General features: G+C 44.0%; 1 protein-coding gene across 1 annotated transcript in view; it reads left to right on the top strand.

Annotated features, from left to right (window-relative positions):
- The window catches only part of LOC138515755 (dentin sialophosphoprotein-like), a 41477-nt gene that overhangs the window by 15602 nt on the left and 13287 nt on the right, over positions 1–12588 (top strand). The window contains exons 2-3 of the mRNA XM_069630457.1: positions 7211–7275; positions 7417–7464. Coding sequence (XP_069486558.1) covers positions 7222–7275; positions 7417–7464 — 102 coding nt within the window. The 5' untranslated portion in view covers positions 7211–7221. The remainder of the gene's footprint in view (positions 1–7210; positions 7276–7416; positions 7465–12588) is intronic.

Here is a 12588-nt window from a genome sequence, read left to right as displayed (position 1 = left end):
CGAGGGTCAGTGACCTGGGGAGGGGAAACAAAAGGACCATAACTCCCTCTTGTGACCCCCGCATGTGAGGGATCACAAGAGGAAGTTACAGTGACTAACAGAAGTCCCAGCCACATCCTTGCTGAAACTGCAACTTCTAGTTTCAGCGATGCTGTGGCTGGCTTGCACTTCTGTGAGTCACACAGCTGCCTGACTTTAAATGGGGGGCGCATCTCCCGTCGTGCCTATGGCTGTGGCGGGATAATGTGTCCCGCTATGGCGTTGTGGGAACGAGGGGCTCCGGCTCAGCCCCGCTTTTTGGAGACTGCCAGGGCCCAGACCCGGCTGGCCTGGGCCCACTTAAAGCACTGGTTCCGCCAGTATACTCTGAGTCCAAGGGCCTGATTCATGGAATTTTTTGCACAGTTCAAAGTTATTTTGCACTGCTGGAAAGTGAGTTTGCACTGCCGACACAGACCCTGATTCATGAAACTGTACAAAGTGTATTTTTGCACTGCAAAGTCAGTGCAAAATTAATTTTGTACAGCAAAAAAGACTTTGCACTGCAGAAATACACTTTGCACTGCAGAAATACACTTTGCACAGTTCCACGAATCAGGGTTTGTGTCGGCAGTGCAAAGTCACTTTTCAGCAGTGAAAAGTCAGTTTGAACCGTGCAAAAATGTCCATAAATCGGGCCCCAAATGTCAACATTGCTGAAAGATGATTGGCCGTTCCAGCCCCAGCCGCCCCCACCCCCCCCCCCCTCACCTTGGGATGCCCTGAAATGGTCCTCTTGGCTGCATCCACCCACGGTAGTCTTACGGCTATTAACACAGCTGGTCACCCAGAATGCAAATGGTTCAGTAAAATGGTCTGAAATGCTCACCGCAGGGTGCGGCAAAGCTTGGGCCCCCGAGGAGGGAGCTCCGTTTTTAACTCAAGCCCGAGCTTGCGCTGTCCCCATTCCAAATGAAGCCAAACCCTGTAATTTCTTCAAGATTACAGCCAGTCAGAAGGAAAAGCAGCCTGCAACACTTCGTCTCTATCATTTCTGGGGAGCGCTGCGTCCTTGTCAACACCAACCTACACATTTACAGCTTTCTAGGCTCGCGTTGTTTTTTGTCGACGAGCCAAGGGCCTGCAGCTCAGCAGCGTCGTGCATGTCATTACGTGACACACAGGGCTGTTTCTGGCAGAGCGCCTTCCAACCCTATCATCAGGGCTTTCAACGAAGCCCCCCTGGCACGAGCACAAAGTTTGCTCTGCCTAATGAGGGACCCTTTCTCGCTCACAGGGCATCATTTTGTCAAGTGGTTGAGATCATTATGGGAAAGTGCAGAAACGTGTCCCCGCCCTCGAGCAAAAAACATTGCGTACGCGCCTCCTTTACCATCCCAGAAAACCTGCACTGGAAAAGCAGACACTCTGACTTGGCTGAAGCACGTCTTTTTTTCAACCTGCCCCACTAGAGGATTTTTCAAAGAATTTAAAATTAGATGTAGACGGGCAGTGCCAGCCTTAACGGCGGTAGCGCCCCGGGAGGTTTAAAAAAATGTGGCCGCCACCCACCCCGCCAATGCTAAGGAGAGGACATTTTGTTTCAACTTCCCGCTCCCATGCCTGAACAGGGAGTTAATCACTGGAACATTCTAAGGAAAACCTCCTCACTCCTGCGTCACAGCGGGGAGTTAATCACTGGTATAGGGCGCTCATGCGAACGCATGAGCAACATATTCTAATGAAACCCACCTCGCTCCCGTGTCTGAGCAGGAGGTAATCATCTCATCAGCACTCTATTGTTATTAAATGTGCCCCAATAACAATAGGGCGCCTGCCGCGCCTTCTCCCACTATGCCGGCTCGGGGGAGCCCTTGAAAGACTCCCCCTAGCTGGTGAGGCAGGTGGCTAAGGGCGCCCTGGTGGGCTAATGGTGCCCCAGACAGTCCCCGGGCCCACCGTGCCTTAAGGCCGGCCCTGGGATCCTGGCATGTCTCTGGTGTACCATCTAAGGGCTGTTGTGCGCAATGTTTGCATTGGAGCACTGCTGGGGCTCAGCCCCGCCCACTTAAAGCAATGCTCCAATCCCCCCTTAGGGGGGCATACCGACAGGTAAAGATCACTGCGTTGGACTGTAGAAGACCATCTTTAAAAGGGCCATTGCTTTGAACAATGAACATGTTCGGCACTAACATGCAAGAGTGAAAATCCACATTTCATAAAGCACCTACTGCTGTGGTTTCCATGCTTCAATGAGCACTCACCTGACAGTAGAAGAACCGGCACAATTGACAAAACGTTTGCGCAAATTACGCGTGCACAATGCATACGTGTTGTGTGCAAGATTACCAATCGGGGCGTGGGTCCCTAAGAGACAGCTTTCAGTCACAGGTGCATTTTGGCACAAGTCAAAATGCACTTCCCATTGCCAGTAGAATTTTACAAAGAATGCTATGTACATGCACTGCAGCATCAACGTTAGAACTTACACGCTGTGGGGTCCCGCTGCATTCAATTTTGAAAGTGCATGATGCCGAGGGGGAATTGGAAAGCATAAGCACTAGCTTTTACCCTATCAATTTCCGGTCCGCCTTGTGAAAAAGTACACGCTGATCTCACAATATAATTTGAAGTCGGCGTGAACTAATGGGTTCCCATGGAATGTATCTGCTCTTCAGCAGGTGCTCTTCCCGTGCGGATTCCGAGGAAATCCATTGGTTTCACACCTGCCTAAATATGACATGCAAGTGCGAAATGAAGCGCACTGACAAGACACAGGAGGAATGCACTGTGGAGATCTTACCTCCGCCCCTTGTCCCTCCTCCATTTGGTCAATACATCAAAATCCGGCGGTGAGGGTAAAAACGAGGCAAGAAGCACAACGCCTTGCTTTTACACCCCAAGTTGCCACTCTGCCCCACTTAAAATGAGGCCATGTGAGAGGGAGGTGAAAATGCACGTCACGCTGATGGTTAACCTGGACCCCTGCGCTCTGGGAAGGCCCGCTTGCATTGTACAACTTCGCCATTTTATTTTCAACCATCTGAACGGAAGTGAAAATAAATGTGGGCACAATGAGAAAAACATCAGGATGAGCTCATTTGTGGAGACCGTTAGATGCATGTCTTAGACTGGCCCGGTACTCCCTCATGTGGGCACTTTGCGCACATCTCCAGTCTCGTTTGCGCCGGCTAAGCAATGTTGCATTTTAAGAGGGCAGTGAGTGCCCTCCTAGAATAGGTGGCAGATTGTTATGCTGGTATGCTTGCCTCAGACATCCGTTTAGGCCTAATTCACAGGAGCATTTTATACTGGCAAAACCCCCATTGGAAAGCACTCCTTGAATCAGGCACAAAATGTTGAGCTCCGGAAAATGAGATGGGGTTTCCACTGTGGGAGCTCCTCAAACGTGGTTACCCTGTTATAAAGTATGATTATTTCTGCGCTTCCTACAGCCTAACAGTGAAGCGCTGACGGGCACAGTTGGCAGTGACGCAGAACTAAACATTCGCCATGTTTCTCCTACCCGCTCTACGGACCTCCCTGTGCTGCGCGGGGACGAGGCTTTACTGAGTGCTAAACATTTATGCTGTGGTATTTTCAGCGCCATATTTACAAGCGAATACTGTTCAGTAAAGGTGCATGGACAAAACACAGTTACCACAAGGAGTTCTCTTTCGGAAGATGGCGGTGGTTAAAATAGCGCAGCAGAACCCCAGTTACTACATAATATTTGCCACTGCGTAGAACACAAGGCCTTTTTTGTCATCGGACACCCTTTTATGAATGTTCCTGCTTTTCAATGCTCTTGCCTGTCCCTGAACGGATTTAAATATGTAACTCTTTTTACTATTAGTTAATAATGATATAGCGCAAACTAGGCCAACGTTGTGTAATTAACTACCAACATGCTGTGTTATTGTTAGAATGCTTTTATGCTCTGCCAAATCACTAATGCAGAGGCATCAGAGCGCGCAGGCTTGTCTGTGGAGAGGTGTACTGTGGTACCCGGCAGGGGTATCCGGACGTTAGTCTGCTGGGAAAAAGGAAGTGAGTGAGATAGGAAATCAGGCAATAGATACTATGAGCACAGGGAGGGAGCGATGCAGAGGGGAAGAATGCTTTGTGATAACATGGGTGTGTGTCAGTCCTGTAGGGTGGACCATGATGCTGTGTAAAGCCGACATTTCAGTTCACAGTGTAACAACTGATGGAATGCTGATCACGTGTGTGATAGAATAGTAGAGCTCTCTCCTGCATCATTGACACAAATCTCGGGCAGGATGTTAGGCCTCAAATCCAATTTCGCCAACAGCATGGCGGAAATGAACCCCGGCATCCTGTTTTGTTTACAGTGTGAGCTCTCTGGTGTATCAATACGTTTCACACATTGTTATAGCAAATTAACATCACATACCTTTTAATGGTGCAAAACAGATACAAAGTTACATACAAGATATATATACATCTCTCTGGAAAACACAGACTTTTCGTACCACTAAAAGTATTAGGAACACCACAGGACTATGAATTGACGTTAATGCCTGCGACAAAAACAGATTTAGGGTGTCCTCTTTTACTGACTTTAAAGATATTAGAGAGCAGTTAATTAAAACTCACCCATCCATTTAGCCCTGGAGAAGAGGGTTTTAACTCGAAACACGTGTTGGCATTTTGGCAATCATTGTCAATTTTTTGATATTTTAACTTTGTATCTTTTTTGCACCTTTAAAAAGTATATGATGTTTAATCACGACAAAATATGTAGAGACATTTTGGTTACAATTATACACTATTCTATCGACTAAGCTGAAATGGAAAAATCATTTTGTAACAAATATTTTTTGATTGATCTATAACTCAAATACAACAAAAGGTATGAGCGAAGATTACGGTACCTAAATACCAATCCATTGTAATGTTTACCATTTAACCAGGCACAAGAATAGCCTGTAGTGTGAGTCGTGATCTGCAGAACGACCCGCTAAATTCAGTGTATTACAGATCTCTTACAGATCTCTACCGCCACAACACCAGCTTAAATTCTCCTTATTAAACCTTTTATGATATAAGTTCTGTTGCGATTGTTATGAGAGTTCAGCAACCAAGATGGGCAAACTTGACCCACCAGCAAAATGATTGACAGACCAAGCAACAAGAGGACAGCAAACACAAAGAAGCAGATTGCTTGAGTAATTGATGGACGCACGGGGTGCACGGCAAATAGAAACAGGGCTGGATGAACAGAGACATGAATAAATAGATGGCAACTAAGCACTTGTATCTCGAAATTGGTTGCCTGTGTTGATCTTTTAACACCCACAACAAGCAGAAGGGGGGCCTTGACATTCACATGGTGGATCTTGGGTGGTATTTCAGAAATCTTTCACTGGTACAAATGTAGACAAACATTGCAATAGTGCCCAACACAATATTTCAATGCATATTTATAGAAGGCAATGTTTGTCTTGTCCTAGTCCTTTGCCTTGATGCCCAAAGGCATTAAAAACGTATGATTACACTTGCACTGCTGCAATGTTTCTTCCTTGAGTCTTTATGGGCCAATAATTCAACTCCCAGACGATTCAGCTGTGGTTGCATCAGAAGGGGTTGGTGTTTTTTTCTGCAAATGCTCCACAAAGATATATTGTACTGCCCTTACTCATGGAGTACAATATTTAGGGGTACAGCAGTTGGGCTCGAAACCCAAAAGCAGGAGTAGAGGACACGAATGCCCTACAGAGAATCTCTGCAGCAGTAATGGAAGCTGGTGAGTTCCGCGGACACAGACAAAGGAGAGTAGGAAATAAACCCAGACCCTGGTACTCCTACCACTAGTGGGAGCTCTACTTGGCCTTTAATAATAATAATAATAATAATAATACCGTCCTGGATCATGGATGTGACCTGCATAGCCCTACCGACGGTCTGCACTCTTAATGGACACCTATACTCTGACTTATGGTGATACTCTACCACTTCCAAAGGTTCTGCAATCCATGAAAGGTGCACAAGTGGGTGGCGTCGTGTAGCGATGCATGTGAACGAAGGTCTGGGTACTTGCATGGGGGGCCACGAGCCACGAAAAATGCATTGCAGGAGGTCAGGATACCACTGTGGGTCACACGATGGTGATTTTGCAACCCAGGGAGTATTTCTCAATCTACAATGAACAAAACTCATGGTTCCCCACAACTTCCACCAAAGGCACTTTTGTGTTAATTGGACAAGAGGTCCTGTAGTGTTTGTTACATTAGATTGCTTTGAATGTGGGCCACCCTGCTGTTCACCATGTGTTTAAAAACGATGACTTACTTTGTGACTGTCTTCCTTGGTTGCTGTTGTGCCTGTGACATGCCGTTTCTTCACCATCTTCACCAAAAGGCATGGTTCTGCCTGAAGAAAAAAATATCTTTCAGTTATGAAAGAGCTCCATTTCTCATTTTCATGGCAGCCATTTTCTAAATGTTTGAAGTACTTCTTTGTGACCTGAACTGGCTCAACGTTCAAGCATGTTATAAAACAAATATGCCCCCTCAATACCATCAGGAGCGAGACGTATGTGCCAGGTTGCTTATAGTGATAAACACCGGTTCAGCAGGTGGTAACGACATTGCAGCCATTGGTAAAGGCCCTTGCTTTGCTCTGGCATGTTACCTTGTTCTGGCAAGCTGTTACCAACCGCTATGGATTTCCCACTCATTGTTTATCATTTCCCATGGGGTTGTAGGGAGGTTCTATTATAGTTCATAACCCCAAAACTCTGGGAAAATAAAATAACAATAGTCATAATAGTAAGATCCACATTGCAGACATGGTTGTTACTACAGTACACTATTCTCAAATAAGCTTAATCCACAGTGCGGGATTCACAACTTCTTACTCCATGGAGAAGTACTTATATTATACAAAAAGAAGTTCAATAACAGGAAAGTGCCCATCTGAATGGGTATCCTGGCTGGCATCAATACCGTTACATATTTTTCATTGCCATATAATTCAATTTTTATTAATCACACATCATAAAAAATGATCATATCACATACAACAAATACAAAAGTAAAAAACAACACAAGTGTATCGATATAAGTGGGTCCTAATAATATGATTTCTCTTAGGTCAAAAGTGTAACTTATTCACACACAGATCCTTATGCCATAAGACAGTCTGGCTATTTCATATTATTTGCTGTACTTTATAGGTAGATAACAGACTCTTATTTCATTTGCAGAATAATCAGCGATGAAGGCGGCGTTGCTTCTCACCTGCCTTTTGGGTTTTGCGTTTGCTTTCCCTGTAAGTAGTACGACTATTTGATTTGTAATTTGCTTCTGTAACTTTGTTAATGGGATTGATGTGTAACGGCGTCTAGATACCTTCGGGTCATGTGCGCTTTATAAATGCATAAATAAATACTTTGTTAATGCATGTTCACAGGTGGAGAAGCATGAAGATGACCACTCTCTAAGCTCGGAAGAACTTGAGGTGAGGAGAAACAAAGAGGCTTTTGATGACGGACTCAAAGAAATGTCTTTTTATTCAATGCATGCTCATGTATTGCTGTTGAAAGCTCTAGATCATACATGTCAACCAGATGTATGCACAGTATCCTCAAAGTATTGTTTAAATAGAGGAGGACGGGTTGCCAGTAAAACATGACTTGCCAAACGAATGCATCATTTTCTAAAGCATTCGGAAGAAAAAACAATACGAATTTGCAATAGGTGTTGACTTTCACGCCTCCAGTGCAGCTACACATGCCTTTATATGCCCGATGTATTCACCACATGCTAACACATGACACCCACATGAGCAGGGGTTGTCGTTATCTGGTAACACAACTTTGAACAACCTAAAAGGACTCCCCAGGGCTAGTAAGTCGCCATAGGTAAGGTCAAGCTTGCTGGTTGTACAGTCATGTCCGAAAGTGTGCATCACATGCCGCACTCGTGGCATCCGAAGCCTGGCGCAATCTCCATGAATAAGGGTTATTCCTGCATGTCCAGGTGCAGCCGATTTATGCCAGGTGCAACCACACATGCAAAATTAACTGCATTATACACTTGTTATAGTCACCATGTGCAGGATGGACTTTGTGATTAAGCTTGTAATGACTGGGCACCTTGCTCTTCAGTAAAAGTATGCTTCCTGTTAAAATACAATCACAAGCGTGACGCCCCCACTAAGTTAACTGACAGCATGAGCCGACCCGGCTTCGTGCAGCAACAAGAGGTCATTTCCCCATGACATAACGTGAAACAAACACAACACGCAACGCCACCTGCATGCCATGACCAAAGGACAGCACAAACAGTCACGACATTTCCCCTGATAAAAATCACCATTCAATAAGAAAGTGGCGCAAAATGAATACCGTTCTGTCAAATGAGGCCACCTGGGACTCTTCTAAAAGTGACAGCAGGTGCAGCCAATTGCAAATGAGGCACACACCGAATGTTAGAAAAGGAGGGAATAATGACACATCATGTGTATTTCAATGTATTTCCATCTGCCACTAGCCATAGCAGAAGCTTTTTTGCTCCGCCAGGTGTTGCAAAAGCGACAACCTAAAAGCCCAAACCCAATAAAACAATTATGTTTTCAAAAATGAAATATATGTAAAATATTGTTTGAGTTATTTTGTAGAGTAGGAATGCCGGATGTTCTGTATGTTCATGTATCAGCCATGTTCTTAGCAAGCTTGAGAACACATAGCCAACTGGAAGTCTTTTCTCTGTTTTTATAACTGACCTTTCACCAACGTGAGATCATTTTCCAGTGGTTAGTGGAGAAATAATATGCGTACATTTTAATTGCAGGTGCCTTTTGGCCAGAACACAAAGGACATGGCCGATTCCACTGCTTTACATGCTGCCAAAAAATGAGCAACACGCAATACAAAGGGCAGCCATAGAACACTGACCACCTCTAAACACTTAAAAAGAACTGCTGACCAAAGAGGGAGTGTCACTGCTTAACAAAGGCAACTTGCAGAGTAAAGCCAATCTGTGCATAGGAGCACATTTTTTTTCTCAAACAGCGGACACTAACAAAGGGACCTGAATTTGGAGAGAAATACCTCCCACCGTTGAGGACAGTAAGCAGATATTCAAAATCCACAGTACCCACACATTTACCCATAGGCCCTGCAAATCTGCTAGGAGGCAGGATCCAGAGAATGCCTTCACTGGCACCAATTCATCACCCCACGCTAGCATAGGAGCCAACCTGACTGGGGCCTGAGTGGGTATCAGGCAAGAGGCCTTGTGTACAGCGGGACTCCAATCTACACTTCAGAAAATGGGGGGTGGAGGCTTGCGACATGCACACCTGGAATACAGCCTGGCCACTAGAGAATGCTCTCTCTGGGAAGTGGGGAATCTCTTTCTTTAGCTATTCCGGGTTCTTTTTTTCATTCTGCACTCCCATCTCTGCTGACAGGTTCGGAAAGGTAAACACAAGTGGTTTTCCATCCCCCATAGATTTGAAAACCACACCAAAGAGCCCGCCTTTATATTTTAGAGAAAGATCTTTACTATGGGCCTCATTATGAGTATGCCGCTCTGGTAATGACGGTGCCGGTATGTAAGAGGATTCAATTCAACACTACAGCTAAGTCAACGCCTAGTCTATAATACTGAATGAAAACCCTTATTGATATATCTTTAGGTCCAGTTCATGCGTTCTGGATGACTACCCCTATATAACACCCCTCTCTTGGAATCCCCCTGACCCCACTGAACCAAGAAGTAGTTCTGTTTTGCAAGTTTAAAAGGTTTATTTGATAATTTAAAATATATATATATCACACTTTATAATAAATTAATAATTGAATAGCACACTTAATCTGATATGATAAAGATCAACAACGGAGAATCTGGCACTAGCACACTTCTTATAATCACTAATGAGTTGACATGAAATGGATAAGGTAGCACACTGGTAAATAGGAACAAAAGTATAATGTGGTAGAGGATGCTTTATGTAAGCTCAGGTGGATGCAATATTCAATGAATGCAGTACAGAAAATACTCAATATGATTTCAACCAAACAATGTAATCACTTTTCTCTGGCAATCCCCTCCCCCCCTTGATGCAAGGCAAGGAAATGGAAGGAAAACACACAGTTCTCAGAAATGCAATCAATGTAAATCAGTTCACCCCAGCAAGCTTAGACTACAGAAGTTTGAAAACACAGGCCCAATGCTTTGATATGTGCTAGCAATGGATGAGAAATATGCTGGAAATGCTTTTTATTCCCTTTTCAGAGGTTCAGGGTGAGTGGTATCTAGTTAATATTAGTCCAGACTCACACTAGCAATGATGCAGGGATAGTTAGCAGGTCAAACGAATTTCTGGCAAATGGAAGGCAAGCAGCAGCAGTTTTTACATGTGAAGAAATTTGCAAATTGCGGTAAAATTTGCGAATGCGTGTTCCGCGATTGCGGTAAAACGATAAGGGGTAGGAATGCGGTTCTAGGTGCGATTCAAAGCTAAGATTCTAAGCTCTCAAATAGAAGTTATTGCAAGTCTCTAGCACAAACGGTTGCGGAGATATGAGCGATTTTGTGAAGGTCGTTTTTCAGATTTGAAATTTTAAAGTTCAAAAAAGACAAGTGCAGCTTTACAAATGACAGGTGACAGTTAGGAGGCAGTTCTACTTAGATTAAATAGATTGAATTATATTATTTTAACTAAGAGATTGGTTCTGCACAGTTTTCTAGGTACTCACACTATATTCTTGAGTGAAATGGGCCTCATCACGGATCTGGTCAGGGTTTTGGACTGGGCTCGGGTCTCTCTCTGGGCACAGCACTGCTTTCTCTCTGGGTACAGCACTGCTTTCTCCCTCTGGGTACAGCACTGCTTTCTCCCTCTGGTCTGGTCTCTAGTTCTGGATAGATTGAAGTCTCTAGTTTGGCTCTCTGGAGGTTTGATGGAGGTAAAGTATGGATCTCTGGATGTTGTATGGTCCGGCAGAGTGCGTTGCAGCAAATGGAATTGAAAAGTCCCTATCTGTCCTGTCTGTCTGCTTTTATGTGTTTAGAATGTGGGTGTGTTCTAGCATCACTGACCCTACCTCTCTCTCAGCTTCTAATTGGTCAAACTTCCATTTCTTATTTGATTGGGGAATGAACTGTGAGTCAGAGGGATGTCATTTTATGGCTTGCAGATAGGACACTCCTCTGTCAGATTGCACCCATTCTATATTTGATAATAAAAGACATATTTCAGAGTTACACAGTTGTTTGAAATTACATATACATGGTGTGGCTGAATTTAGCCATGTCTCTGTCCAAATCTGCTGTTTCTAAGAGCTTGCATTCAGAAATGGCAGATATTTCACTTTTTAACTGATTTTTCAATTTCTGACATTGACCCAACTTTACATACATGTGTGCAGGGAGTATGGACATTAACTGATGAAGTTTCAGATTTTTAACATGCATACAGTTAGAGTAATATCCATTTTTCCGCTAAAACCCCCCTGAACATGCCACTGGGTCGAAAAACCTCTTAAAATGTGGGCAGAAAAATCACAAGAATTATGGTGTCATTTATAAAATTTTCACATGCCCGCTCTATGAGTTATTCATCTTTTTAAAGTTATGTTCTGGCTCCAAAGGGGTGTGGTTTCCCAGGTCACATGGTATAGAAACCAGTCTTTCCAGTTTCTGCCAAGCCAGCTTGCTCTCACAGGCAGTGCTCCTCCCAGCTCCTGCCAAGAGGAAGCTACATTTTACGACTGCGGTAATAAAAACCTTTGCCTGAGTGAAGAGGGCTTTGTTCACTCTCTTGCAGAGCACAGGTAATTCAATTATCAGATAGATGGCATATCCTTAGTGTGGGCAGCAAAAGGAAGGTTGGCCTGGGAACACAGTGGTGACTCAAGTTTCACTGCTGATGGGGGTAGTTGCCAGGCAGAATCAAGTTCCTTAAGCCAGACTTTCAGCTACTGTCATGTTATTTGTTGCTTTTTAAATTAACTTGCAATTTTACACATGCAGCTAGAATGCTGATTCTAAGTGCAAAACTATGACATTTAAACAATTGCAACCTATGTGACACTCAAAAGTAGGTCACTCAGTCAATTTAAACATTTAGATTTTTTTTTTTTTTTTAGTGTCTTTCAATCCAGTGCAACTTAAACTGCTGAAATCCACAGCGCAGCCAGTCTTGTTATAAACCTTGTCTTATGATCTTCATTTCCCAGATTTTGTAGGCACACAAAACTCCATTCTGCCAAATGTCTGCTGGTGTTCAGTAAATATTTTGCACATATTGCAATGTTTGAAAATAGGCATTTTGACTTGCCTTCAGGGAAACAGAGTGGTTTTAAAACGCCGGCTTTTGGATAGTGGTGAGTACTGGTACTGCACCCATTTTTGGGATTTAAGAAATTAATTCCCCACAATTCTAGGTTGCATTTGGCAATCAGCATTGCCATTCCCAATGGTTTCAGACTACTGTGCGGGTAGTCCAATGGTGGTTTTAGGCAGCGTCCTTCTGTGCCCATAACATCGGCAAAAATGAGTGGCAGCCTATTCTTCATGCATTTCCCTGTGCATTTTCTGGGAAGCTCTGGCCATCATGATGTTTTCCATGTCA

The sequence above is a fragment of the Ambystoma mexicanum genome, chromosome 6q (genome assembly GCF_040938575.1).
Source record: "Ambystoma mexicanum isolate Mex_15411 chromosome 6q, UKY_AmexF1_1, whole genome shotgun sequence".
Lineage (NCBI taxonomy): Eukaryota > Metazoa > Chordata > Amphibia > Caudata > Ambystomatidae > Ambystoma > Ambystoma mexicanum.
The sequence above is the reverse complement of the archived record's forward strand: the minus strand, read 5'-3'. Positions and strand labels throughout refer to the sequence as shown.